At 41.8% G+C, this 27,424-nt stretch overlaps 1 protein-coding gene across 4 annotated transcripts in view; it reads left to right on the forward strand.

Moving 5' to 3' along the window:
* Positions 1 to 23,242, forward strand: part of LOC128353412 (protein bicaudal D homolog 1-like) — a 47,921-nt gene extending 24,679 nt beyond the window's left edge. Inside the window, exons 2-13 of one of the 4 annotated variants that reach the window (XM_053314107.1) lie at positions 3,018 to 3,230; positions 5,585 to 5,737; positions 6,588 to 6,892; positions 9,301 to 9,415; positions 11,732 to 11,893; positions 11,945 to 12,229; positions 12,642 to 12,820; positions 14,178 to 14,366; positions 14,436 to 14,568; positions 14,996 to 15,190; positions 17,175 to 17,326; positions 22,180 to 23,242. In XM_053314107.1, the coding sequence (XP_053170082.1) occupies positions 3,018 to 3,230; positions 5,585 to 5,737; positions 6,588 to 6,892; positions 9,301 to 9,415; positions 11,732 to 11,893; positions 11,945 to 12,229; positions 12,642 to 12,820; positions 14,178 to 14,366; positions 14,436 to 14,568; positions 14,996 to 15,190; positions 17,175 to 17,326; positions 22,180 to 23,242 (3,144 nt within the window). Of the gene's footprint in view, positions 1 to 3,017; positions 3,231 to 5,581; positions 5,738 to 6,587; positions 6,893 to 9,240; positions 9,416 to 11,731; positions 12,230 to 12,641; positions 12,821 to 14,177; positions 14,569 to 14,995; positions 15,191 to 17,174; positions 17,327 to 22,179 lie in introns of all 4 variants that reach the window. The other 3 variants (XM_053314106.1, XM_053314105.1, XM_053314104.1) reach the window with 3 other exon arrangements.
* The last annotated feature ends 4,182 nt before the right edge of the window (positions 23,243 to 27,424 follow it).

Raw genomic sequence — 27,424 nt, forward strand, 5'->3', positions numbered from 1 at the left:
GAGTGTGAGTGTGTTGGGGTAGAGAGGCGTGAACCACTGCTACTGTCTATTTTGATAACCTGAGAGCATCATGGGAATGCACAAATCATTAATATAGGTGCTTTAAACCTGCATTAAAATGAATTAAAACAATAGATTTTTTTGGCGTTGACATTATCACCTTATAAATCCACCTCACACATCCAGCAGTCACACAGCAATGTTATCATTCATTTGGAGTCATGAGTTCTTCTGATCAATTTCAGTCCAGTGTTCACTCTCCTTTTAGTGTGACAATACGGTTTTATCTAGGACCTAAGGGCAGACACGGAGACAGTGGGTAGTGGGAAAAAGGGATTTATTTGGAAAAGGGTTCAGTCCAATAGATAAAGGCTGGCTGAGGCTGAGGCTGAGGTGGAGAGGCTGGGTGGTGGAGTGGCAATGATGGCAGAGCTGGAGGTTACTCACAGTCTGGAGAGGACACTGGTGAATAAATAATAATAGACAACACACTAAGGTTAAGCGGTCACTAGATAATTCACTAGAAAGGTTTTTTACCACATGGAAGAGCAGAAACAATCTTACAATAAATGTAGAGAAGACCAGCGTTGTTATGCTGAGGATGATTAGGTAGATGGGAAGCAGGTATGCAACAAGAAGTAGCTCCACTCAATCAGGGGAGTCACACTCAGCCTCTGAAAGAGAACTCAAGCAGACAAAAAACACTGAAAACTCATCCACAATCATGACATTTAGTGTTGTTTTGGTCTTCACCAACTCCTCATCCAAATGTGAGACTGAATGCATTATGTTTTTCTTTTAGCTTGTCTGTGAAAAAAAAAATTCAGATGTCCTGGACGCTGAAGCTTCATATTAGCTTCACATCTACTTTTAAATCCATGTTTCCACAGAAGGAGGACTGTGGATTTAGTCCTCCATCACTTCCATTGTAAGAGCATTATGAAGGGATCTTCTGATGGTCAGTATGAACAGGAGGAATCATCACAGCAAGAAAAAACAGCTTTAATGTTCATTTAGGGCCCTGGCTGTTATTTTAAGACTGACTCCTCCTTTTTTATATTTTTCGCAACATTAATATTGTACAGTTATTCCCACAATATCAATATATATGTGTGTGTGTGTTGCAACTTCATTATAGCTAGTTCTAGTAAAAGTAAAATGAAAGTTAGTTAGTTAATATGAGCTGTATGCACAATTCCTTGTTGCATGTGGACATAATTAAAAGAAGACTATATGTTTGAAGTAAACGCTCATTAATCTTGAGTAAAAACACCTTGACATGTCTGACCTGGTGAGCAGAGGGACAGCATATAGCCATAGGTGTTGAGACTCCCAGCTGACTGTTTTATACAGTGCTTACACTCTGCTCCTATGGGAGAATGCACAGAGTACATTCTGCCTATGCACAGTCATTCCTGCAGTCATGCCTTAGTAAACATTGACTGCATTGATTTAAAGAGAGTTAGTTCCCCATATGGTCTACCTGTGCCTCTCTCTACACTTGAGTTCCTTTTCAGTTCAGTCAAGCAGGAACTCTCTCATTCATTGTCAGTATAATATATCTTTCCTCAATGTTGGATGGAGCAGGTGCAGGGAGTGTGTGTGTGTGTGTGTGTGTGTGTGGGGGGGGGGGGGGGGTGTATTGAAACAGACTCACCTGTGTTTTCATGTTGGACCTCTGTGTCATGACTCCGGCCCCTCACTCTCACACAGCCGCATCTTTAACTGTCATAAAAGCTGTAATAGCTTCAGAACAATGATTTTTAAAGATTTGTATCATCTGAAAGAAGATACAAGCTTATTGAAATGCATATTGAACATATTATGTTGCATTTTGATGCACATGTGAGCTGCATAAGAAGACATTTTCATCTTTTCTGGGTTGTAATCATGTTTTTTATCATATTCCAAAGTACTCCTGAGTCACTGCTACACAATTATCCCTAAATGTAAGTCTGATATATTTGGTGTCCTTTGAAACTTTTACATTTAAATCAAAGTTCTGTCAGTTTGAACAAAGACTGTGTCCACATTAAACTGGGTAAACATTTTAATGCATCTTTTTTTGAGGTTTTCTGAAATCTGAAGCCTTCAGAGTGTGCAAATCTTAAAAAGCTGGCTTGGTGTTTCAGTGTGTATGGAGGTAAACAGCATTTGAGAAACAATGACATAAGTTGCCCAGTCAGGGTCATGGGCTGTGTGGTAGTAAAGTTAAGCACTTTATATTGCATCAGATCTCAGTGTTCACTCATTTTAAATTCCAATATAACCAAATACACAACACTGATGTCATTTATCTGGATTTATGAAGAAGTAGAGATTCAGCTGTTTTATTTTGTTTCAGGTGTTTCAGGTGGATAGACATCTCTGGACACTCTAGTATGGACACATGTTGATTTTACATTAAAATGAAATGATACAGTGTAGATTCAGTTAAACATTTGGCACCACATCACTTGAGTTTGTAGTGACTGACCTTGGAGTGAGACAGAGGGATTTAATATCAATATATCATGCGTCATCATCAGCCAACATTTCTGGATATTACATAACTGTAAGTGGATTAGTGACACCAAGAATTAGAAATGGATGTTTTTTTTTAGATGAGGAGATCTGACTATGAAAAATTGGGTAAAATTCTTAAATATTTAGCTTCACAAAAGCCAAGTTGCTCTTATTATAAATTGAATACTTGGTTGGTTAGCTATTGTTCAACTTTTAGCTCCAGTGTCTTATGATAGATAATGTAAATGTAACTGATGAGAAAATAACAACATGACAGAAAACATTTTAGATGGAGGAAAAAAAAGTCAGATGTGTATCATTCATTAAACATGAAGAGTACTTATATTCTTGTATTAATTGCATGTGGATTCATGGACAGGAAATCATACTGTTTTAAAGAGTGCATTTGTTAAGTTGCTCTTCAACATTGATTGACACAGTCATATTAACCAATTAAACACAACACATCCTGTCCAGCTGACTCACACTATTTCCTCTGCTGCTCCATCCAGGCATTCGGCCAGGCTTATTCCACCCAGCGTAAGGTGGCAGAGGATGGGGAGACCAATGAGGAGACTCTGCTGCAGGAGTCCGCCACCAAGGAGGCCTACTACATGGGTCGTCTCATGGAGCTCCAGTCGGAGCTGAAGCACAGTCGGGCCACTGCTGCCAATGCTCAGACTGACAACGAGCACCTGAGCTCACTGCTGCAGGAGCTGCGGGAGGTACAGTGCTGAGCAGTCAGGTTTAGAGATATTATATCAGAGCCAGCTGGGTGAACAAGGTTTAAAGGAGAAATATGTAACACTGACAGCAAGCTTTAAAAGAGGACACTGCAGTCATTTTTTAATTTCTGGTTAAATCTATCTCATTTCATCCAGTTTGCTTGCTTCCAGCTGCATTAAGCTGAGTTTGTGTGTCAGTGTTTCATAACCGGTATCCTGTGGTGTTGAAATGGGTCAACACATGAACCTCATAAATCACGTTACATTGTGGATGAAATTAGGATGAGTGGGCAGTGAACAGAATCACACAGGCCAAAAACGTTCTGCCCTTGAATAGAAATTTCATAGTAGAACATACAGACTGTAATATTATAATCAGAGAATAAGAGTATTTCAATTTAGCATGTTTACTTAATCTCTGATAACATATTGTAAGATGAGATTCGTGTTTGTGAAGAATTGGTTTGAAGAATATATTATTTTGGGTATTGGTTGGATATTTTACAGAATTGTAATAATAAATATATTCTTTATATTGTCATGAAATTTGGGAACTACTTCTTACTATGTAGTTTGTCTGTAATGTTTACATTGTTTAGACTGGGCGGAGTGATATGTTACACAGTGCTGTTTCTTACCCACGACTCAAAGTAGATTTAATTAAGGTGACTCTGACAAACACCCAGCGTTACAATATCATGGTCATTTGATGAGTTAGTATAGTACATACATTACGTATCAGTCCTTTAACCTCCTAAGACCTGAGCTGTTGTTTGATATGCATTTTTTATTTCTCTTTGCTATTTGGGCTTATTGGAACCTGATAAGTATAAAAAATAAGCATCATCTTTTGACATGATGTACTTTTAGAGAAAAATGATGTCCACATATGTGGACACTCTGCCTGAATTTCCATAAAAACACAGCGTAAACACACATCTGTGCATGCGTTGCATATTGATATCAGCTGGCCCATGCAATATTTTCATGAAGAGCATCAATATCTCGGGAACCCATTGATCAATTTGGACGGTTCACACCTCTAATGAAAGTTCACACCCCCTAGAAAGCAATGCAGTTGGCTAAATCACAAAAAAGTCACAATAGCACAGTTCAACCACTAGATGGAGACAAAAACCATGTGTTCGCATTGAGGACGAGGAGGCAGGCTATCTGCAATTCATGCAATTCAGTTTCCATTCATAAATAAATGGAAACTGGCTTTAATCGACTCAAAATGATCCAGAGACATTGGAGTAGCTGTTACTGGGAATATTATGCAACCAGACACAACATTTAACCAGAAAAACAGCGAAGGTAAGACATAATTTGTAGTTGTAAATTTACAATGGGAAGTTTGTTTGGATTTTTCTTTGACGGTTTATTCCGCGAGTTTTGATCGGACAGTAATGGGAGTGTTTTGTTTTTGTTGAACTGTAAATGGTTGTATTGGCTCAATAGCTGAGCTTCTTCCGAACAAAACGGTGTGTCATATGACAATACTGGTGCTTGTTTAACTGCCCTGAGACGTTTTTCATTTATAGGGGGGCGCTGTTGCCCTCGTGGGCGGGGGCTGTCGGGCTTAAGAGGTTTTTTCAACCAAACTAAGCGGCATACTAAATCGTTACTTTTACTAATTTTTGTCAAATTTGCATGTCATGGCAAACTTAGAATGCATTTGTGCATATCTAAATCAGAATAAGCCATGAAATATTATTGGACTTTTTACCTTGTCGGTGTTTGTGTTTGGAGTGGCCACCCGAACCTTGCGCTCGCCGCTATTTTGAATTTTTCCCGTAGTGTGTTGTACTCTTCTGACACCACTAGATGGTAGTGTAAGTGTCCACATATGTGACCATAAGGCCCCAGTTAAGCAGACTGTGGTAATATGACAATGCGATGTCCACGTATGTGTACGCCAGGTCTTAAGAGGTTAAATAAACATTTAAAGGACCAGTACAATAAATTCTTACAAAATATAGTTTTTCCGCAGTCAAATCATAAAATGACATTAACACCAGCAGTCTTATCTTTTAATGACACCTAAAATCCTAGTCTTGACATCAAGAGCTTCAGTCAGCAGAGATCTGGCCAAGAGGCACAGATCATACTGACATGTTTACTGTTTGTGTAAGAATTTCCTTTCCCCTATAGACAATCATTGGTTTTAATTCTATTCACCTCTATTTGGAAAAGAACAGACAGGAGTTACTTTTACTGTATTTTTGGTCAGCATACATCATGTGCTAATAACAGGTGGAGGTAGGGAGTATGTAAAGGCTGTTTGTAGGGTAAGAAACTGTGTGATAAACAGCATGCAGCTCCAGCTCTGTGTCTCTGCTCTGTCTCAGCAGAGTAACGAGATGTTGGAGCTGCAGCGCAGTCGGATGCGAGAGGAGATCGGGGAGTACAAGTTTCGAGAGTCGCGGCTGCTCCAGGACTACACGGAGCTGGAGGAGGAGAACATCACTCTGCAGAAGCTGGTGTCAACACTCAAACAGAACCAGGTACAGATGCTTCAGACACACATCCTGCAGTACACGATGAGTCAGCAAATTATGGTCGGCCGGTACTGTAACTAGAATCTTTTGATTTACGTCACAATCACATTACTGCATATTAGATAAATTAACTAAATAATGCTAAAGAATGTATATCTGTGCTATAAGTCACATGATATAATTTCATATATATCTCTAAGTACATTTTCTTCTCTTTCAATAACCAAAAATCCTACTGTTGTGTCTTAACTGCAAGAGGGAATGATTCATTATGACTCAAGGCCAACGAAAGGATATATTTTTTTATAAATTGTGATAATGTGACCAAGGTACTCAACAAATTAAATCAGCACATAACAGATGCTCAGGATAACACCATTCAAACACATGCACACACACACACGAGCAGAGGACAGATGGGCTCTCTTCAACTGAGAGTGACAAATGACTCTGAGGTTCTCCTGGACTCTGAGCTCCTGACCTCCGAAATGAGGGACAGAGGGAAGGAGAGAGTGAGGAAAAGAGGAAGAAAATTACGTTTTTTTTTAGTAATACTGGGTTTTTTTTCTCAGTTTTGACATTTGAATGCAGAATTGTACAATTCATTTTCTGTGTTTTCCCCCAAATATTGTTCTTGGCTCATAGTTTAATTGGTAGTAGTGTAGTTTGACTGTAGTTTAAGTCAGTATTTGTAAAATGTTTGTCCTTAAATTGGCACAGAATGAAAACTTCACTTTCATGCAGCTGTAGCCAGAGAGGAACTATCATAATTCATTTCTGTCACAGGCCCATTAGATTGACTAGCCATTCTCTTTATATCACTGCATTAATCTACCTTCCTTCTATCACGGCTCAGGTGGAGTATGAAGGCCTGAAGCATGAGATCAAGGTCCTGGAGGAGGAGACGGAGGTCCTTAACAGTCAATTACAGGACGCGTTGCGTTTGAAGGACATCTCTGACACTCAGCTGGAGGAGTCGCTGGAGTCTCTGAAGAGCGAGCGTGAGCAGAAGAACCACCTGCGCAGGGAGCTGGTCCACCACCTCAGTATGTGTGACGTGGCTTTCACAGGCAGTGCACACCTGATGTTCACCTCGGCCCCGCCCAGTGGCACTGCCACCCCGACCTCCGTGCTCTCCCCCAGCACCGAAGATCCGACAAGGTGCTTTAATATTACAGAATCTAGAGACTTAATGTTCTGAAGTGGTCTGTGTTATGAAACTGGTGACACATGAAGACACTGTGACAAAACGGAAAGGAAATGTAATGTTTAGGCTATTAGTGATTCCAAGCCTTCAAGTCTTCATAACATAAAACCTTCATGAGTGTAATCAATTACAACCCAGATAGCATGTCCATGTGGGTCCCAGATGGGATTGCCCACAGTTTCCATGGTGACCCCACCTGTGTTTGCCCATATGGGCTTCAAGTGGGTTCTGACTGGGTTTCAGGTGGGGCCCAATTGGGTGAGACCCAAGTAGACCCATGTAGTGGAATCAGCAAGAACTTAAAAGGGGCCCATTTAGCCAGCCCACATGGGCATCACATGTGGGGCCCATTTTACTAAAACCATGTGGGACCTGCAAAATTTGCCCTGTTCAAGCCCATGCCCACTCAGTACCCAAGTAGCCCACATTTAACCCATGTGGGGTCCACGTGGACATGCTGGCTGGAGAATATCTACTCAAATCAGTACAAAACGAAACACCATACAAAAAACTCCCAAAGCTTCACCAGTTTCACATTTATAGCCATCACATTTGGGCTCAGGCACAAATACAGAGCTCTAATCACCAGAGTTTTATCAGCAAAATTTCGTCCTTCTAATTTGCTATTCCAAAGATGCTGCAATGGTAATACCTAAATAATGTAAACTGGCAGTGTTTTTCAAAAAAGTAGGGCAGGGTGTGTAATACATATGTAATACACAGAATTTCATAATCAGAAACTGGGTGTCTATGTGTTTAGGTTTAGGCTATTAAAACACTTTGTAGGAAAAATGTTGGTTTTGGTAAAATAGTGAACCAGTCGATGTATAAAAGAGGCTGGCACTATCCTATATTTTTGACCAAAACCATACAATTTAACTCTTTCTCAAAAGTCCTGTTTCCACTGAGGAAGTTCAAGGTACAATTTAGGAGGGGGGAACTTTACAGGAACGTCCTCTCACTTGGTCCTCTCAGCTGTTGTGTCTTCATAGCAGAGTAGGACCTTGATAGGACCCACTGGACTCTGGAGGTAAAGTAATCATTCTGCAACAGTATATAGGCACTTAGTTTGATACCTCCTGTTGACATCAAATCCCGCTGAGTCAGCACTGAGTCAACCTCAAGCCCCACCCAGGAATTTTTGGGGATTGTACTGAGTACATACCCTGAGGCAGGGACTCGTTTTGCTCCCGTAAAAGTTCCATCAGATTGTCCTTCAGGGACGGTTATGGTGGCCACAGCCGTAAAATTTACCGGCTAAGTTCCTTCGCAGTGGAAACGGCCCTTTTATTTACTTTCTGCCTTCCCTGCAAGCCCATTGGTTCCTACTTAAGCCTTTAAAAACAGCTCACAATTAAATCATTTCCCTTTTAAGAAAGGTTCAGTTGATGAATGTTTTTTAGCAACTGTTACTTTGTGTTAAGACTTTGTGTTAAGACTTTCATCAATGGATAGATCCACATTTTGTACTTTAGTAAGTGTTTCAGCATGATGGTGTGTGTGGCATTGAGTTTATAGTAATGAAGGAAAATGTCTCTCAGTGCAACACTGTGACCCCCTGATGATTCATAGGTTTTGGATAACAATGGGCTTCTATGGCACAAAGGATAAGATATATCAAGCTTTGATACACACACAATATTTGTTTGTGGAATAATTCATTGCTGGCTTTGGGCTGCACAGAGATTTGTTGACAGAGAAAATGCCACACCATACTTGTCCTCTCACCCAGTGCTTTGCATTGCCAAAACAGAGACATTAATACACTTAAACCATGCTTTAATTGCAGAACATTGTAGAAAAATAGATTAAATATGATATTATACTTGATGCATTCAATATGAACATTTGTGTCAGCAGGGAACATTACCTATGTATAATTCATGGCAAACTTCAACTCTGAAATTTGTATCTGAATTCAAAAATCAAACTTTCGATGGTGATAAACAGCATCAGCCAATCACTGAACACAAGTGAATCTGCTGTTCATCTATGAGCCTGGAAGCACTGAGCAGCAGGAAGTCTACTCTCAATTTACTTCAACAATACATTTTCTAGAGGATCCAATCTCTTCATTGTAATCCAGCTGTGTGAACTGTAGAAAAGACCACATGCAGCTTTGAACAATTAGATATAAACATCCTCTGAAAAGTAGACTGTATCATTTGGTCCATTTATTCATGTTTTATCAGGCTTGTACCATTGTCCTGTCTTTATCGTGCCTACTTTTTGTACTTGGTATTAGGAGAACAAAGGGCATATCTGGGATTTTAAAGATGCTATTCTCTGCTGTATCTTCTAGGTGTAATGGCCACCTTCAAAGCGGAACAGGAGCAGGCACAGCTACAGGGTCTGCACCCAGGGCTAACGGAGACTGCCGAGGCCCAGGTCGAAAGTCTGAGGGGGATGCAACGTCGGACCTCTTTAGCGAGATGAACCTGACGGAGATCCAGAAGCTCAAGCAGCAGCTGTTGACAGTGAGTCTCATCTCAGATCAACCACATACACTTTAATAACTCAAAGACAACCAGCATTGTTTAAAACTGATAAACATAGGCAACATTCATAAATACACACACAAACAATTAACCAACCATTGCACATGAGGGAAAAAACCAGGTCCAGTCCTCATCAATCAATGCTTTGAGCATTTCTCTCCTGTATCAAACTCACATACTTACCAACAATCCACCCCAGCCTCACTCTAAAAAAGATCTTTTGCTGCAATAACATCACTCTACCTCCTAATCTTGCTTCTGACAGACAACAAGGGAAAAAGGTTATTACTTATTCTTACTTTTTTCCAGGAAAAACTAAGCATAGGTCTTTTTGACAAATGACAATCAGTGACTGGGTACAAGTTATCACCATCATTAGGAATACTTACACATCCATCATGATAACCATATCATGCTATTATTATGTTTTATTGTAGTCAAAGTTACAATGTGATAATAGAGTTGATCATGATTGTTGTCCTCAAGTCAAGGAAGGAAGGGAGGAAGGAAGGGAGGAAAGGAGAAAGGGACGAAGGAAGGGAGGAAGGAAGAAGGGAAGGAAGGAAGGGAGGGAGGAAGAAGGCAGGAAGGGAGGAAGGAAAGCAAGGAGGGAGGAAGGAAGGAGGGAAGGAAGGAGGGAGGGAGGGAGGGAGGGAGGAAGGAAGGGAGGAAGGAGAGGAAGGAAAGGAAGGAGGGAAGGAAAGAAGGAGGGAAGAAACGGGGATGAAGGAAGTACAGATGGAAGGAAGGAAGGGAGGAAAGAAGGAACAGTAAAACAGACGGGGCCAATTTGACCCAGAAGGACAACAGGAAGGTTAAGTCAGTCCAGTGTTAACAGCATTAGTGTCTCTTACAGACATTTGAGCAGGACTCAAATGTGAATTTCATGATGATGACACAGATGTTAGATTGCTATCTGTCTTCCTCTCACACTCTTGGCTGGAATTTCCCAAAACGTTGAACCATGTTATATTATTTATTATTTCCCCCACTTACCTGCAATGTTTAAACATTCTGTTAAATCTACTGTAAAATTACACCCAAAAAGTTGAAATTTTCAACATGTTTTAGCTGCAGTGATCACAAACACAGCTGTGTCTGCTTGGTTCATAATACAGCAGCCGACTCCTCTTTAAAAAATCAAAGCTTTGAATAATTTACTGTAAAATCATGTTGACACACAGTATACCCACTGCGTAAAGCATTCTGTCTCTCACTGTCTCTCTTTGTCCTCTCAGGTCACACACAGTCACAAACTCAGTTTTATTTTCTTTCCTAACACTTCTCTCTTGTATGTTCCCAGACTCTCAACATTATACAATTACCTTACAATTTTTAAGTGCACTAAATGAAGCTCAGATCATCATCATCAGTCATATGTGTGTGTGCATCTGGATGCTTCAGTTCCTGTAGGTGTAATAGCATCCCTGCTGTCTGCAGCTCTCTGATAGGCCTGGTTGCAGGAAGAGCTTATTTATATCTCAGCTGACACACTACACTATCGACCCCTCTCTAGTAGATGGGTGGGTTTCATTGCTGTTGAAGCTGCTCTTTTTAAATGTTAATGAATCTACTTTTGTGCTACAGTGTTTCTTTATGTCTAAAGGAACAAGGATTTACTGAATTCAGACACCCAGGCCATATGAATAATGTTTTTGTTATTATGCTGTCTAAAAAAATCTGAGACAGTTTTGTCTGTCTCTGACCCGAGATCAGATCAGAGATAGAGAGGTATGGAGGTTGAACTGGATGTACAGTCCCTGCAGCAAATGTCGAGCAACTTTTTTGACAAACGCTCTCTGCTGGAGCTCAGTGAACTGGGAGCTCCACTGCTCCTCCATGGCACATTACTGCCACTAAATGCTGATGAGAGACATCATATCATGTGATATTTATATCTGTTCTTTAAATGCTGCTGTCATTTACCATCACTTTGCTTTGACTGCCAGCTTCACCTTTTCCAGTTGATGTGATCCCCTACTGCACCTTGTTTACATTGTGTGTGAACATGGACATCATCATCATCATAAGAGTACTATAGAAACAGTGCAAACACTCAGAACCTACACAGAAGTCCTTTAATTACATTACACACCTTGTGTATCTTTCTCTCCTATTGGCTTTTGTGGTTCCAGTTTATCTATGAACTGCTCACATTAGCAGATACTTGGTTTAATAATTGTAAATGAAGGTGTCTAAAGTGTATGTGTTGTGCCTGTTAAAATTGTTAGTTGATCATTTAAACATCTGGAATCATAAGCTGTTTTTCCCTAATCATGTTGCTGCCCCCTTCAGGTTGAACGTGATAAAGTAGCACTGATGAGCAGCCTGCAAGAGTCCCAGACTCAGCTCCAACACACCCAGGGGGCTCTCACCGAACAGCATGAGAAGGCCCTCCGCCTTAGTCAGAAAGTCACTGCCCTCCGCCGCCTGCATCGACGAGCCAGAGCCAGCGCCGCTGCCTCTCAGCTCAACCCAGAAGCCCTGATGGAGCTGGATAGGTGTGAGGAGGAGGAAGAAGAGGGTGGAAATGATGATGATAAGAGCGGGACAGTAAAAAAAAGTCAGGTATTTTCATACCAGACACCGGGTCTGGAGATCTTACAGTGCAAGTATCGTGTGGCTGTGACAGAGGTGGTGGAGCTCAAGGCGGAAGTGAAAGCCCTGAGGGAGAGACTGGCTCAGTGTGGGGAGGGTGCAGCTCAGGAGAAGCTGAGAGGAAACTGTCAGCTTCAAAGGCTGGAGAGACATGTGGCCTCACTGGAGAAGAGCTGCCGGGATGGAAGAGAGAAGGTAATCACTTAATACTATATATTGTCTCTTCTGTGTTGTTGCTTGTTGTTTTGTTGTGGTTTGATTCCGCGTTGGTCTGTGTGCATGTGTGTGTGTGTGTTTGTGTGTGTGTGTGTGTATGTGTGGCTGTGGGTGGGCTTGTGTGTGTGGGAGTGTTTGGGGGTTGGGGGGAGGGGATGGGAGGAGTATGGCCTTGGGTTTTGGGGTGGATTGGGAATGAAAAGTGTTTATGAGGATGATGTGGGGATGACTGTAAAGATCCATATTCATCCATATTCACTCAATAAAAAATAATTATATAAAAAAAAAGGTAATCACTTCTTTTCTCCTCTCCTCTCCTCTCCTCTCCTCTCCTCTCCTCTCCTCTCCTCTCCTCTCCTCTCCTCTCCTCTCCTCTCCTCTCCTTTCCTAGGTTTCTACCTTGGAGATGGACTTGCAGGCAGCTCAGTCAGCATCCAGGGAGAGTCAGAGTGCGTTGAACGCAGCTCAGGATGAGCTGGTGACGCTGAGCGAGGAGCTTGCCCAGCTCTACCATCATGTCTGTCTCTGCAGCAATGAGACACCTAACCGCGTCATGCTGGACTACTACAGGTCTGACTGTTGTTTATTAATAGGATATCCTTTACAATATCAAAGGGTGGAGCAGGGTTGTTCAAAGTTACAGTGACTGAGGCAATTAGAGGGTCTATTTAAAGTGGAGGGCCACTTGAGAAAAAATACAACCATGAAAATCCTACTATTGTTATCATTATACATGCAGAACTCCAGGTCTTCAAGCCAGGAGATGCTCACTTTCTTTGATACATGTTATGTTCTCAAGCACTACTTATTCTCACATTATCTGTCTGACCATCTGCATGAAGTACAGTATATCCCCACCTGACCTTGGTTACCATGGGATACAGCCAGCCTTATCAAGACAGCTGCTTACCCCAGCTAACCCCAGGAGACAGAAAGAGGAACCGTTCTGAAAGAGACAGGTCATGATTTACTGTTTCCAGGATAGGAAATGACCAGAGAATGATCACCCAGGAAAAAACACAAAAACTTAACCCTAACCCACAGGAGGGTGACTTTGGAGCAAGACTTTTCTCGAAGAAGTCAATACCTTCCTTCTAGAATCCAATATTACCACAGCACTTCTGTAAGACACACTGAAGGGCATGGACTGAGTTGTCCTTCAGTCAATAGAAAACTCCAGGAGGCAAATTCAAGTTACCATTCAAATGCTCTCTTAAGTAAAGAGCTGGTTTACTCTTCCACAACCAGAACAAAATATTGTTCCTTCATGGTTTAAGGTTCTACAATCAGTTGTAGTCTCAGTTCCAGTGCTGTGGCATAAGTATGAGTTGTTCAAGAAATGCAACATATGCATCGGTCTAAGGCAAATCTACTCCTGAATCTTTGCTATTACACAGCTCTCCAGTATCATGCTATTGTCTTTGCAGAGTACTGATCCATCAGGTTGAACCTTCCTTGAAAGATGTTTCAGTTGGACTCTTCCTACACCCAGGTTTTAGTCTCTGCTACCACAGAAGTAGTGGTGCTTTTAGCCTTGTAAAAAGACCTAGTAAACCAGTTCACCCTCATCACATGTTTGGGTTTACCTGGTCTGACACCTACCCCACCAAAGAGGAGACAAGTCTCTACTAGTTTCCAATTCTGGGGGCTGGACTGTCAAAGCTCACATGTTCACCACAAGCTAAGAGGAAGTTTGAAGGGAAAAGACAGACTACACAAATATATTTGCAACCACTGGGTAGCAGAACCTTTGAGAACCCTAAGTTAGACCGTTTCACCGCAGTTTGTCCGCACTTGCAACAAGGTGGTGTAATGAGTAAAGAATCTGACTTTCAATAGGAATGGTTAGGCTCAAACTCCAAAGTTGCTGAGTGTCTAGGGTAGATACAAGTTAATCAAGTAATCAAATATTTTTTCTTTCTTCTAGACAAGGCAGGGGGCTCAGGGGCCTCAGTGCCTGTCTCAAAGCCATGTCTTCGGACAACAGCAAAGTGCTCCTCACACCACGCCTGGCCAGGAGGCTGGCCACCGTCGCTTCAGCAACCTCAACTCCCGTGGAGTCTCGGAGTCCTTCGGAGTCTCCGTCCAAAGAGCCCCTATCTGGGGAGCGGGGGAGAGAGGAGAAGGAGGGGGACCGTGAGGGCCTCCATGTTCCGTCTGAGCAGAGCTTGCCGCCCTGCACACCTCCAACCCGCTCACCCAGCATCAGTGCCTCTTCATCGTCGTCATCATCGTCATCACCTGCCCTGGAGCCAGCTGGAGAGCTGCGCAGGGAGCCCATGAACATTTACAACCTTAACTCTATCATCAGAGACCAGGTAGGAATTCCCCGTCCTTCTTCTTTCCTCTCCTCTCTTAACCCTCCTGTCGTCCTCCCGGGACCCTGTCTGTTTTGACTGTTCCTTCTTTCCTCCCTTCCTTCCTTCCGTCTGTACTTCCTCCATCCCCCTTTCTTCCCTCCTTCTTTCCTTCCCTCCCTCCTTCTCTCTTTCTTTCCTCTTTCCTTCTTTCCTTCCTTCCTCCCTTCTACTTTTCCTTTCTCCCTCCCTCCTTTCATTCCTCCTTCCTTCCTTCCTTCCCTCCTTCCTTCCTCCCTACTTTCCTTTCTTCTTCCTTCCTCCCTTCCTCCCTCATTTCCTTCCTTCGTCTGAAGCACCTCCAAAATGAAGTATACTTGTATCTCTTCTATTATCTCCTCTTGTCCTATCCTCCTCTTCCTCTCACCTCTCTGCTGCCGTCCCCCAGGTGAAGCACCTTCAGCGGGCAGTGGACAGGTCTCTGCAGCTGTCCAGACAGAGAGCTGCAGCCAGGGAACTGGCCCCTCTGCTGGACAAGGACAAGGAGAGCTGCATGGAGGAGATCCTGAAGCTCAAGTCTCTGCTCAGCACCAAAAGAGAGCAGATAGCCACGCTAAGACTGGTTCTCAAGGCCAACAAACAGGTGAGAGGACATGTAATGGTTCAGAATACATGGTATCAGTCCAATCTGACATACTTAACCAAACAGGACTAAAACTGGTCATTGGGTTCAAAGTTCAAAGTCAACTTTATTGACAGAATATTATGCGGTGTATCACAGTGGGCAATAACTAATCTGGGCATCTGGGATGACTGGTGTTGGGGAACGTTACTTTTAAAAGTAACTAATTACATTACAATTACTTCCATTAAAAAGTAACTAGTCACATTCCAGCATTACCTTGTGATAACAGTAACTGGTTAGAGTACTTTAGTGTTACTTTGTGATTCCTCTTGTTGTTTTAGTCCAGACCTCCTTTAAATATAATGAGTGTAGCATCATCACACAGCCAAGTCACACACAATGTCCCATTTACAGTCTTAATTGGACTAAAGTGTCTTCTCAAACATATGCTCACATACAAGTTATAAACTACATACAATTTAAACACTACATCTACATCACTGCTACAGGCCAACACACACAACTTACATGTTACTGTAATGTTCTTGTTCTTATTTCCTCCCACTAATTCAAAATGATATGAATATTTAAACAAAGTGAAGGCTGTTCCTTCTGCTATCTTGGACACTGAGTTGCCGTAGACACGCACAGTGATGTGACTGTAGCACATAGCCAGGTGCCTGCCTGCCAAAAAAGTAGTAACTGTGTGAATTTGTGGCAGATTTTCTTTTCTTGCAACAAAAAGGTAGCTACAGGAATAAAATGACCTTTTTGACAACATAACTAAACAACTGAGTACTTAAACTGTGGACCTAACAGGTTACATCAAAAAAGTAATCCAAGTACTCCAACATGTTACTTAGTAACAAATTACCCCCAGCACTGCTCACCACACCCCACAAACAGCAAAAAGAACCCAGATATACCTCCATAATTACAGTATATTTATCTTCTCTCGCTCAGTAATCAACATCTTCCGTGACATTGGCCAATAATTTAATCAGGTTTAATCACATTCTTGCCTAATGAGGATGCATGTCAGAGACATTGTAATGAAGACAATGGTTGATGCTTGTTTCCCTGTTTTACTTTTTCTTTTCTTTATCGGTGCAATACAAGAGTTATAACCATAGACAATTGGGACAGTGTCAGAGCATACAGACATTAAGACAGTACAATGAAACCGATTAGAACATTGTACAATGTCATTTAGTTATGGTGTGGGAGTTGCAGTTGTAAGCTGTGGTAATGTTTGTCTTGTGGTTTCGGTTGAGTATGGTTGTATGGGTAAAGATCGAGAGAATTAAAAAAGAATGAAAGGAAACAAAAACAAATAAAGTCTTCCCATTTGTTTTTGAATCAGCTTAACTGTATCCTTGCATCTCCATCCAGTTGATAGCCCCATCCAAACTTTATGACGATAGACCAATATGTGCAGAGACACACAGTAGAAATCAACACAATTCCCATAACACGAAAATAGCCACTCACACTGGGTTTAACAATGCCATTTGGGAATGAGTCTAGCAGTTAATAGTGCAAGTGTTTATTGGCCTATGTGTCCCTGGCACACACCAATCAATAAGGTAGATTGGATTTGCTGTCTCTTCCATTGCTATTACTTTATATTGCCTGTTTTATATGGCTTTTCCATAGACAGAAATGCATCACTGATAGAACACACAAGGCTAGAGCTGCTATCTATTCACAAAAAGTCTTACTTAGGATAAAACATGCTTCTGATTTACACACAGTGCAAACTATAGTCCAGACATGTCCAAACTATTCCATAAAGGGGCGTGTACCTGCAGGTTTTTGTTCCAACCAATCAAGAGCACACGATTCAAACAGTCAACTGTCTGAACACTGAGATCAGCTGATTAAATGAGTCACGCCAGATGTAGTTAGGACATGCCTGCTTTAGTCGAAACTATCGGAAATGACGAAAAACACTGATACAAAAATGTAGCAATAGATTTTCTATGTGTGTGTGTTTTCCCAGACAGCAGAGGTGGCTCTGTCCAACCTGAAGAGTAAGTACGAGGCGGAGAAGTCCATGGTGACTGACACCATGACGAAGCTGAGGAACGAGCTGAAGGCCCTGAAAGAGGATGCAGCGACGTTCTCCTCTCTACGAGCAATGTTTGCCACCAGGTCAGAAATCCAATACAACAAACTAGAACTCCACCACCTCATTTATGAATCACATGTTACTCAGTGGTAGCTGGTTGTGTATAGTAACTATTTGCTAATACATTACCAATTAAAACTTTATGAGAAGACAAGATTCATAATATTCTGTTCCACCTGTTTGGGGGTTACTCTGCCCAAAAAATCCATTCATGTGTGTAGCTTTAAAGTTCTTGTTTCTCATATCAGTTCTTTGGATTCCTTGTGTATTAATCCCACCATCAAAAAACTCTGATCTCAAAGAAATATTTGCTTATTCTCTTTCTTGCTGAGAGCTAGATGAGAAGATAAGGATATAGAGTAGAATGAGAATTGTACTTATTTGAAACTAAGGCTGCTTCCAGACCAACATTTACCCTGCGTGAATTCATTTGATTTAAGTAATTTGAATAAGTTCAGCAAAAATAGTTGATTCTTACTTTATAACGTGAATGCTGTATTTTTGCAATGAAAGATTAAATAGTTTTTGTGCAGTGCTCTAAATCATTTATCTATTACTTCACCTCTTTCCTGGATTGCATCCTGGATTGTATGTCATTGTCTCGCCCGTACCTTAAAGGACAGGTTCACATTTTTCAAGTCTGTCTTAATACAATGTTGATGAGCCATTATGTACATTATCACGTACATCACTACTCGCCAAACTGACCCTGAAGTTATTCCCTTGGCACCTCACTACACTGTAAGAAATGAGGGCCAAAACCCACAGCTCTTGTTCCAAAGTTCAGCTAAGGATATTAAGATGCTTCAGTTAGCTAAACTGATAGTTGATATATTCTAAAAGTGTGAAACCTAAACCTATCCTTTAAACAACACGTCCAATCCAATCCTAATGACTGACAATAGAAGCAGATTCAAGAGCAAGACTTAAAAAAATGGTTCCAATCCAAAGAGTTTAATGATGAGCAGGTTGGGTACACGGGTCGACAGTCAGGTTAGGCAGAGGTATCACAATCACAAAAAGCAGAAGACAGGGTCAAAAAAACAAAACTGGTCAAGGAGTAGTACACACTAATAGGCTGGGCCACTCACAGGAAACTGAAGAGATGGAGCACACACACTAAATACACAAGGGAAGGTGGGATAATTAAACACAGGTAACTCTAATCAGGGTGGGGCAGGCAATCACTCACAAGGCAGGAAACACAGGAGGACAGGAAGTGAAGATCTCTGAAACGAGAGATAAAGGTGATTACAAAATAAAACAGGAAGTAACCAGTATTTTTTTTTACATACCCGCAAACTCATTTAGATGAAATCCTATTATTTGCTTTAAGTCAAAGATAGTGATATATTTAAGCAATATCTCATGAGTGAAGGGCTATTGTTCAGACAATCCCCTTTGCTGTGATATAATCACAAAATACCACAGCCAGGAATGAGATATTGCTTTTATAAAATGGTTACAAAGTATTACAATATAGAAATTATAGACACAATCCAATAAAGATGGTCCAATAACAACAATTGTATTACAAGAGTCATTTACAGAAAGGTTGTTCCCAGCTGCCCACAGTTGCTATGCAACATTAGTAAACTGCTAAACTCAAATCAAGCTGGTCAGAGATCTAACCAGAGTTTATTTATTCATATTCATTTGCATGTTCCCATTAATTGTACACTCACAGAAAATGCTGTCATTGAGGCAAGGCAAGGTAAACACACAACAACACATAACAAAATAAATGGATTTCTTTTTTTTTTTTTTAAGTATATTTTTTCGGGCTTTTTTGCCTTTAATGTACAGGACAGTGGAGATAGACAGGAAACAGGTAGAGAGAGGGGGAATGACACGCAGGATAAGACCGCTCGACTCGGGATTCGCACCGGGGTCACCTGCAACGAGGACTGTAGCCTCAACACATGGGGCGGGAGCGCGATTTAAAAGAACTGAGAGTTACAGCAGACCTGCAGTTATTTAGAGACTTTGTTCAGATATGTGGAACATAAAAAGTGAACACTGCTTCTCCATGTTTAGTTATAACTTTGAGAACAGAAAGCAGAACTGTACCAGATGAGCAGAGAGGTCTGGATGCTTCATAATGTAGCAGCACATCACAAATGTATTTTAGCCGTTAACCATTCAGTGCTTTTATAAACCACATTTACTCCTTGAGTCCCTGTGCAATTACTTTGAGAGAGACCTTGTTAGAGTCCTGCTGCTGCACTACAGCTGACCTGCTGTTCAAGCCCCAAAGTGTCCAAATTCTGGCACTTCACTTCTCAGAGGCTGCAGATTGATCAACATATCAGTCCTGCTGCTTTAAGATGCTGCAGGGATTTAATGAACTTCTTTTTCTTTCTTTTTTCTTTTCATACAGTATAAAGCAGCTGTGGACAGCAGATACTGTAAGAATCACCCACATGTATAGATCAATCCAGACTGTTTTACTGACTTTCCTGCTTTACCCACATTAAATCTGTGCAAATTTTGGTTGGAGGGTGTTAATTGAAATACATGTTTCATATTTTACATATTTATTAAGTGTTTAGTTTGGTCCTGTTAATAAAATCACCAAAACATCAACAGATTGATGTTGCACCATAAATAGATGTGATTCTGATTTCTAGGACCAAATTTCAACCAAAATACAACTATCTTTGTGCTGCTTTATTTGAATGCACCTCCCACCTATCTGCGTATCTTCTCCCATCTGTGCACTGTGCGTTCTGCTCTGGTCATTAAAATAACAGACAGGCAGTCAAGGCGAGTTTCAAGATCAGGAAAATAACATTTGGGGCGCTGCTTTCTCTGCTTGTTTTGCCTCCAATAAAATATGACCCCAAATTCTAAAACAACAGGCATTACCAAGATTCTACACCAGCCTCCACTTTTCAGGGGAAGCCTTTCTACTGGTTTGATATTCAGACCAGTGTTAACCCTGAACTCATAGCCACAAAGATGATGTCACTAATGTCTAACATATCATTGTATGCTGTAGCCAGTGGTGCAGCACCAAAAATCTAGACCCCTCAGCCATCCAGCCTTGATGGGCCCCTTCCTCTTTTAATATATCCGTCTTCATGCCTGAACACAACAACTGAACTAATACTGTACAAGTGGTGGTAACATGGGTAATCAGTGGTGACGTGTTGATAATACTGAGGCTGCGTTCAGACTGCAGGCAAATCTGATTCAAATCTGATTCCTTCTCATATCCGATTTTTAGGCCTGACTGTCCACGCTGTTTTTAGCAAGTGTCCACATGGGATTTGGCTCTGTTCAGACTGGGCCACATTAATGACCAATCTGACAGGTTGCTGTGGCAACATCATCGGAGCGGAGGCGTCATCTAGCTTGTATTGTGTGATGTCGTATAACTGCGACAGCAACAATAAACCCTCAAGCTTCGCTTGAACCGAGCCATCTCCCAAAGATTAAAAATATGGTTTGGTCCTCTGTCCAAGGACTGATGTTTTGGAAGTCCTCCGTTGCCTCAAGTGATATCAGCTAGCAACAACAACTGGAATAAGTCTGGTGTCGCATAGAGTGATGTAGCATAGAGACGTAGAGAGATGTCACGGACAGTCAAATCCGATATGAGTTTTTGGAGCTGTTCAGACTCAGACACATCTGTCCAAATGAGATTTGAAACTACCCCCCAAAGGTAGTTTCGATCTAGTTTGCAAAAATTGGATTTCATGTGATTTATGACTCTTCAGACTTCATAAGAGCCATGTGGTTCCAATCTAGATTGGCTAAAAATCTGATTTTGGCTTGCAGTGTGAACGCAGCCTGAGATATTTCAAAAAGACTTCACTGGAATCATTTTTTATTCGCAGAATTAAGCTTAATTAGTTTCCAAGTGTAGGCGTCCAGGACTAGGTAAGCCTTGTTTTTAGTCTAGCCAAATGTCAGGAAGACCTTTTACTATGTCGAAATGTATATTGTTAAATGGTGAAGACTGCTGAAAACACAAAAGTGTAAGCTATATGATAGGGTCATAGGAAATCTTATCAATATTTATTTCAATTCACAGCACAACCCACTCTCAAGGTAGAGCATTTGACAATGATTGATCTAAGGATTGGTTGTCCCTAGCATAAAGATACCTAACTGAAGCAATTGTTGATTCACGAGCAAGGAACACATCACCAACGAGATACGTTTTAACAGATTTATTGACAGAATTTGAATGAATTGTGTATTCTTAATGCGGAACGATTCTTGATACGGTGATTCTTGATGCGGTGTGAGAAGGTCGGACGAAGGATCCGCCGCTGCGCCCGGGCAGTGACGAACCCCCAGGAACCTATAAGAGAGGAGAGAAGAACAGAAGAGAGGGCTCGAAAGTGAGAGTGAACCAGGGGGAAGCTGTTAGGTCTGTTTATATTGGAGCCGGAAGGGGTGTAATTGGTGTGTGTTCCCGCTCCTGAAACTGCGCTTATCAAGCTTCGATTGTTGCTGACCCTACTGGCTGGTTAAGCTGGTTTAGCTTAGCACAAAGACGGGAAACAGGAAAACAGCTAGCTTTTCTAAAGGTAACAATCTGTCTACTAACACCTCCAAATTCTCTAACATGTTATACGAAAGTCATATATGTTGCTTACCATGTTCCTGATTGTAACCCATTCAGAGGCCAAAGTGTAAAAACAGCACATTGTGGCTTTACTGAAGAACTCAGGCCAAAAATAACTACTAATTCTGAGCAATAAGTGAATAAGCATATTTACAAATAATATTGAATATAATATTGAGTACTTCTAACTTCATGATCTCTTCTTTCAGCTTGCTTTGAACACTTCCACATTCCTATCTGGTCTTTTGTATTACTATTCCATTTGGTATCAATCTTCTGAAACTTTGCTTTCTTCAGGTGTGATGAGTATGTGACCCAGCTGGATGAGATGCAGAGGCAACTGGCTGCTGCTGAGGACGAGAAGAAGACTTTGAACTCTCTCCTGCGGATGGCCATCCAGCAGAAACTGGCCCTCACCCAGCGCCTGGAGGATTTGGCCTTTGACCAAGAGCAGACCCACCGGACCCGCGGGAGCAGGCTGACCCGTATGAAGACCAGCACCCCCAAAGTAAGTCCCCCGGCCTCGGCTTCGGCCTCCAACCTTGCCCATGGCCCCGCTTCGGCTTTGGCCCCTGGTAGCCTCCCCCCTTCCAGCCTTACTAGTCCTACGTCATTTTTTTCTGATGACCCTTCAGCCAACCTTAGTGCATCCATGGTCAGTGCAGCTGCTGCGGCTCTGGCTTCAGCTCTCACTTCCCCCACCTCACACATACCCCCCCCTCGCAGTCCATCATCACCAGCAATCGCCTCATCGGTTGGCCCCGTGGCGCCAGAGAGCCCCCCATCTTTGGAGGCCCCCTCCTCTTCCTCATCCCAGACCCCGCCATCAACCCCTCTGAGGCTGGCTCACTCCCAGTGGACCCTGGGGGTGCGGACGTTTATGGTTGACTCCCAAAGTTTCAGTGTCAATATCCCCCCCGCTCTGCCCCGTAGCTCTGGCCTCTCCAGGCATTACACATCAGACTCTCCACCCTCTCCGCTGTCAACCTCTAGCACCACCACCATTACTGCTACTACCACCACCAGGCCTGCCCAGCCAGAATCTGCCCCGTCCTCTCCTTACCGTTCCCCCGTCCTAGGGCTCAGGCGCTCCACGTGGAGCCCCTCGCCCCGAACTCGGCCCTTGTCCAGCCTGACACGCTCCTCAATCCTCCACACTCCTGCCTCGTCCTCCCCTTACTCCTCCTCCCATTCCCCTTCTTCCTCCCACAGCTATTCATCCGCCTACTACAGCTCCTCTTCTGCTTATACCCCCTCTAGCTCCTACCTCACTTCAGGCACCCCCACCTACTACACCCACTCAAGCAACTACACTCCCCTCTACCCCAGATACTACAGTTCCTACCGGCCCCGACACTGACCGCCTAAAACCTTTATTGTGGGCCTTTTGTAAGGCTTTTTTTTCACCAGGCTCCTTATTGACAATAAAACTGCAACTCCCATCATCCCTCTCTTTCCGTCACCTGAGAAAATGGGGGCTCACAGAGAGGAGGACAGAATGGTTTCCTGTTTCCCATTTCCCGTTTTCCTGTGCCTAAGCTTTGGCCAATGGGTTCTGAATGTTCAGTGACTTTGCTCAGGGATTTGACATAAGGAGCACAAGCGGCCCCGCCTTCCTTTTATTCTGAGACTGCTGATTGGTCCAGGAGGACGTTAATAGAGACTTTTTAATGAGAGTTTTTAGCATTTAGGTTCTTCAGGTTGAGACCACACATGCATGAAGTTATTAAAACACAGAGACATTCAGACATTGACTGGACACTTGGCGGACACTTTTCGCAGGTACAAATGAGGGCCATGACACATTAAATACCCTCTATATTCAGTGTAATATCCACTCTGTTTTAAATGGTAGTGAGTCTCATATACTGTATACACAAACACTGTAAACCAAATGTCTTTCAGTGCAAGGATTCTTCTTTTTTGATGAGGTACTTGAATGCTGAAGGTTTGAGTATGCTTCAAACAAACTAGGTGGTACAATCTCTCATCCGAACATGTCTGAACACAAAGGTGTTACCTGTTCTCAATGGCCACGTTCCAAGGCAGAGCTAAAAGTCTGCCATCATAGACAGGGTTGTATAAATGGGGATGAGGGCACACACGTTCAGAAAGCCTTCTCCTTAAAGGTGTCATTGCTCTCCGTGACAGTAGAAGTTGTAGAAGTAGAACACAAACAGAGATAGTCTGGAAGTCTCTGAATTTTTTACAGCTTAACAGTCCAGACCAATCTCTGCGTGAAGCAAGAGTGCTAGTTGCGTTGTCGGTTACAAAAAATTGGAAAGGTGTGAGATCAGGATATTTGAGATAGGCCTATTGTTCGTCAGTCCAGCAAAGGACCTGAAGCATACTGACCCCTTCAGTGTTTCGGCTTTGATTTCACTCTGTAATCTTACAAAAGATACACACTGCTTGTATGATGAAACAACTGTGGATGAGGAATGACCGACCAGTCACTGGTATGCATTTGTGTATTTCTGCTTTCCAAAAGCAACCTACAATTGCACATCAGTGAATAGTGTCTTCTTCAATTCTTGTCCAAGGTTGCTCCCATCATCAGCTCAACCTTTAGCATATATTTTCCATCTCTAGCACCACCCAGAGGTTGTCATGTACTCAGCTATGCATGTTCATATTTGGATGCTCTTATACTGCAGAGTCCTTCCCCTTCCACATAAAAAACAACGTTTTGACAGTGGTGCAGACTGAATGGAAGGTCGTGACAGAGAGTAACGAATGAGAAGGAGGAGGGGAGTTGGAGAGCACTTGGCATATGACCAGTGTAGGATCAGCTGAGTCCCATAGTCTAGTCATTGTACAAGAAGTGGTATGACTTGGAGTTAGCTCTGGGGTGTGTCTAAATAGTATGAACTTGCTTTCTCTTCATTTCTCCTTATTTAGTCCTGCCTCAAGTATATGAAGAACAAAAAAGAGATCTTTAGCCAGCCGAAATCATCAAGCATATCACCTTTCAGTCCCATAGTGACAGCAACTGAGTTAAAAGATTGTTTTTCAAGTGTAAGTGTCTTTGAGTAAGTTACAAATCCCTACCAGTTACAGCGGTTACAGTTTCTAATATAGAATAAGCTCACAATCATTTGGAAATTGGTTCTTATTGTTCATGCATCACCATGCCAAATTCAGTTCCCATGTAACATAAGATCCACGTGAACCCATGTGGTCTGTTTCTATTTATTTTCTAATTTGTGTACCATGATTCAACATTGAAATAGTCTATTAGACTATTATTATTAAAAGATGACCACTGCACATAGACACTGTCCTTTAATCAGTTTAAAGATCACAGAATACATAAATATGTATATTTTTATTAATAAGAACAATTCAGCTGCTTTGAGATGATTAAACATATCGGTGAAAGTAGGATTTTACTTTACAAATCATGTGATGTGAAATAAAGTACCACAACAACATGACTCAGTATCCCAATATCCACACTCTGGCAGGAAGAGAAAGTGAGTCAAGACCATTGTGACTCACCTTCATTGCTGACTTCAGTTCTACTGGTACAATAACAATGTAGCACCCTCTTGTGCCTCTGAAGCCACCTGCAGAGGTTTGTCTGGCAACTCAGACCGAATGTATTCATGTTGTGTGAAGGCTTGTTCATGGCACTGCACCAAACTCAGGGAACGTGATCACACCTCATTCAACCCAGAATGAGTCAGTAACCAAAATCAGAATGACTCCTAGCATCATGACATTATGTTGACTGATAGAACAGATCCTTATGTTTAGACAGCACCTAATGTTACAGTTAAGTTGGCGTCAAAGTTAAAGGTATAGTCTTAAAGTTTAAGGAATATTCTTGTTTAACAGTTTACCCAAAGACGGGTATCAGTTTCAAGTGGATGTCCAGTACAAAGACAGGTCTGGGGTGTGTGAAGCCTAGCTTAGCACAAACACTGAAAGCAGGGAGATTCATGTAGTGAAACAGGTGGTAGGAACAGGAAAAGTTATTCCAACTTTGGCGAGTTCACACATCATTCCAAGATAAGTCCTGTCTTGTAGCCTAGCTACTTTTATTGTGTTCCACTTTTGACGTGGTTTCTTAGCAAAGTTAAAAGCTCCATTTTGATTTACTGAATTGATTGATAATGGATTTTATTCAGATGTAACTGGCAGTGATCATGGTTTGCAGCCACCAGTTTGTAGTTCTCTCTGCCAGGTGGTAGATATAGTAGCTGTCTGAATTTCTCATACCTTTCAGTCGTAATTGCAACTTGGAGGCTTACATGATTAGTTCTTCCCACTTGGAAGTCCATAATTAAAATCTGAATGATACTAAGTTGGTCTTTAAAACTGAAAATACACCTTCCAAGAAGTGTTTATCCAGTATTTACCCATTATATGTGGGTACCCAACAAGCTAGTCTTAAATACATCCATATCTCTGTACTGGCTTCACACTTGATGTCAATTATATAATTTTATCTGAGTTGGCAGCAAATGAGTTTCTTAGCTTTTAACTGTTGGCTTACAGCATATCTGAAATCCTACCAATTCAGCACACATGATACCGTACTCCCTGTGTCTGTGTGTGCCTTACAGTACCTATTATACCTACACAGTGTAGCCTAATAACAAGTACATGCTCTGGCTGATTGTCTTTGTCTGGCCACAGAAGCTTTTTTTTTTAAATAAGTGTTTACTTTCTTTTTCTTTTCTCTGCACCTCAGGCTAAAATGCTGGTTTTTATGTATTTGTTTTTGGCTTGGATTGCTTTCAGTGGGGTGAAAAATGACTCAGCTATGCCAGATATTACTTGTAATTGTCGGAACTGTCTGTACTATCAGAACTGTTTATAGATATCTTTTGTCACGAGGCTGTCTAGAATACAAACTGGGCAAATACAGGCCCATGTCCCCTTCAGCTTTTCCCAATATACACTTTTCTTTCCCCCCTTTAAACACCACACTTCTTCTTTCCTTCTTTATCTACTAATGTAGACGATTTCACGGTTATCTGTTGACTCTTGTCTTATACTGTGGACACAAAAATCTTTTCACTATGCAACATGGGGCAAAAACTCATTTGACAGGCACCTTCATTTTCTATATTGCCGATTGGGTGCTTTGAAAGCCATGATAGACCCATATCTACCCCTTAATTTTCTGCTTAAAGCTATTAGAGCTCTATGGCTGTAGTCATATACTCTGATTTTAAGAGAGCAAGTGGCATTTGACAAGAAACTGGTTTACACACAGTGTTGGACTGGATGGTCATTCCCTTTATGCCCCTCCCTTGACTGTTCCTGCACTCACAGTCAGCTCTTTTTGAAGCCTGACCTTGAACTACAGATAACAAAATTTACTGCTGACGATCTCCTACAATATGCCGCATGGTGTCAGGTTTTACCTTTTGAGAAGTTACTGGTTTCCATTTATTTCACACAGTGTGAAAACGGTAGTACTGATCCATGGATCTTCACTATCTTCTTGAACATGGACATTTCTGGCAAAAATACACATTTATTGGAAAGCCTTTCTTGGTCAGTGTAACACGATTTACCATCACAGAGT

This window comes from Scomber japonicus, chromosome 23 (genome assembly GCF_027409825.1).
Source record: "Scomber japonicus isolate fScoJap1 chromosome 23, fScoJap1.pri, whole genome shotgun sequence".
In the NCBI taxonomy this organism is placed as follows: Eukaryota; Metazoa; Chordata; class Actinopteri; order Scombriformes; family Scombridae; genus Scomber; species Scomber japonicus.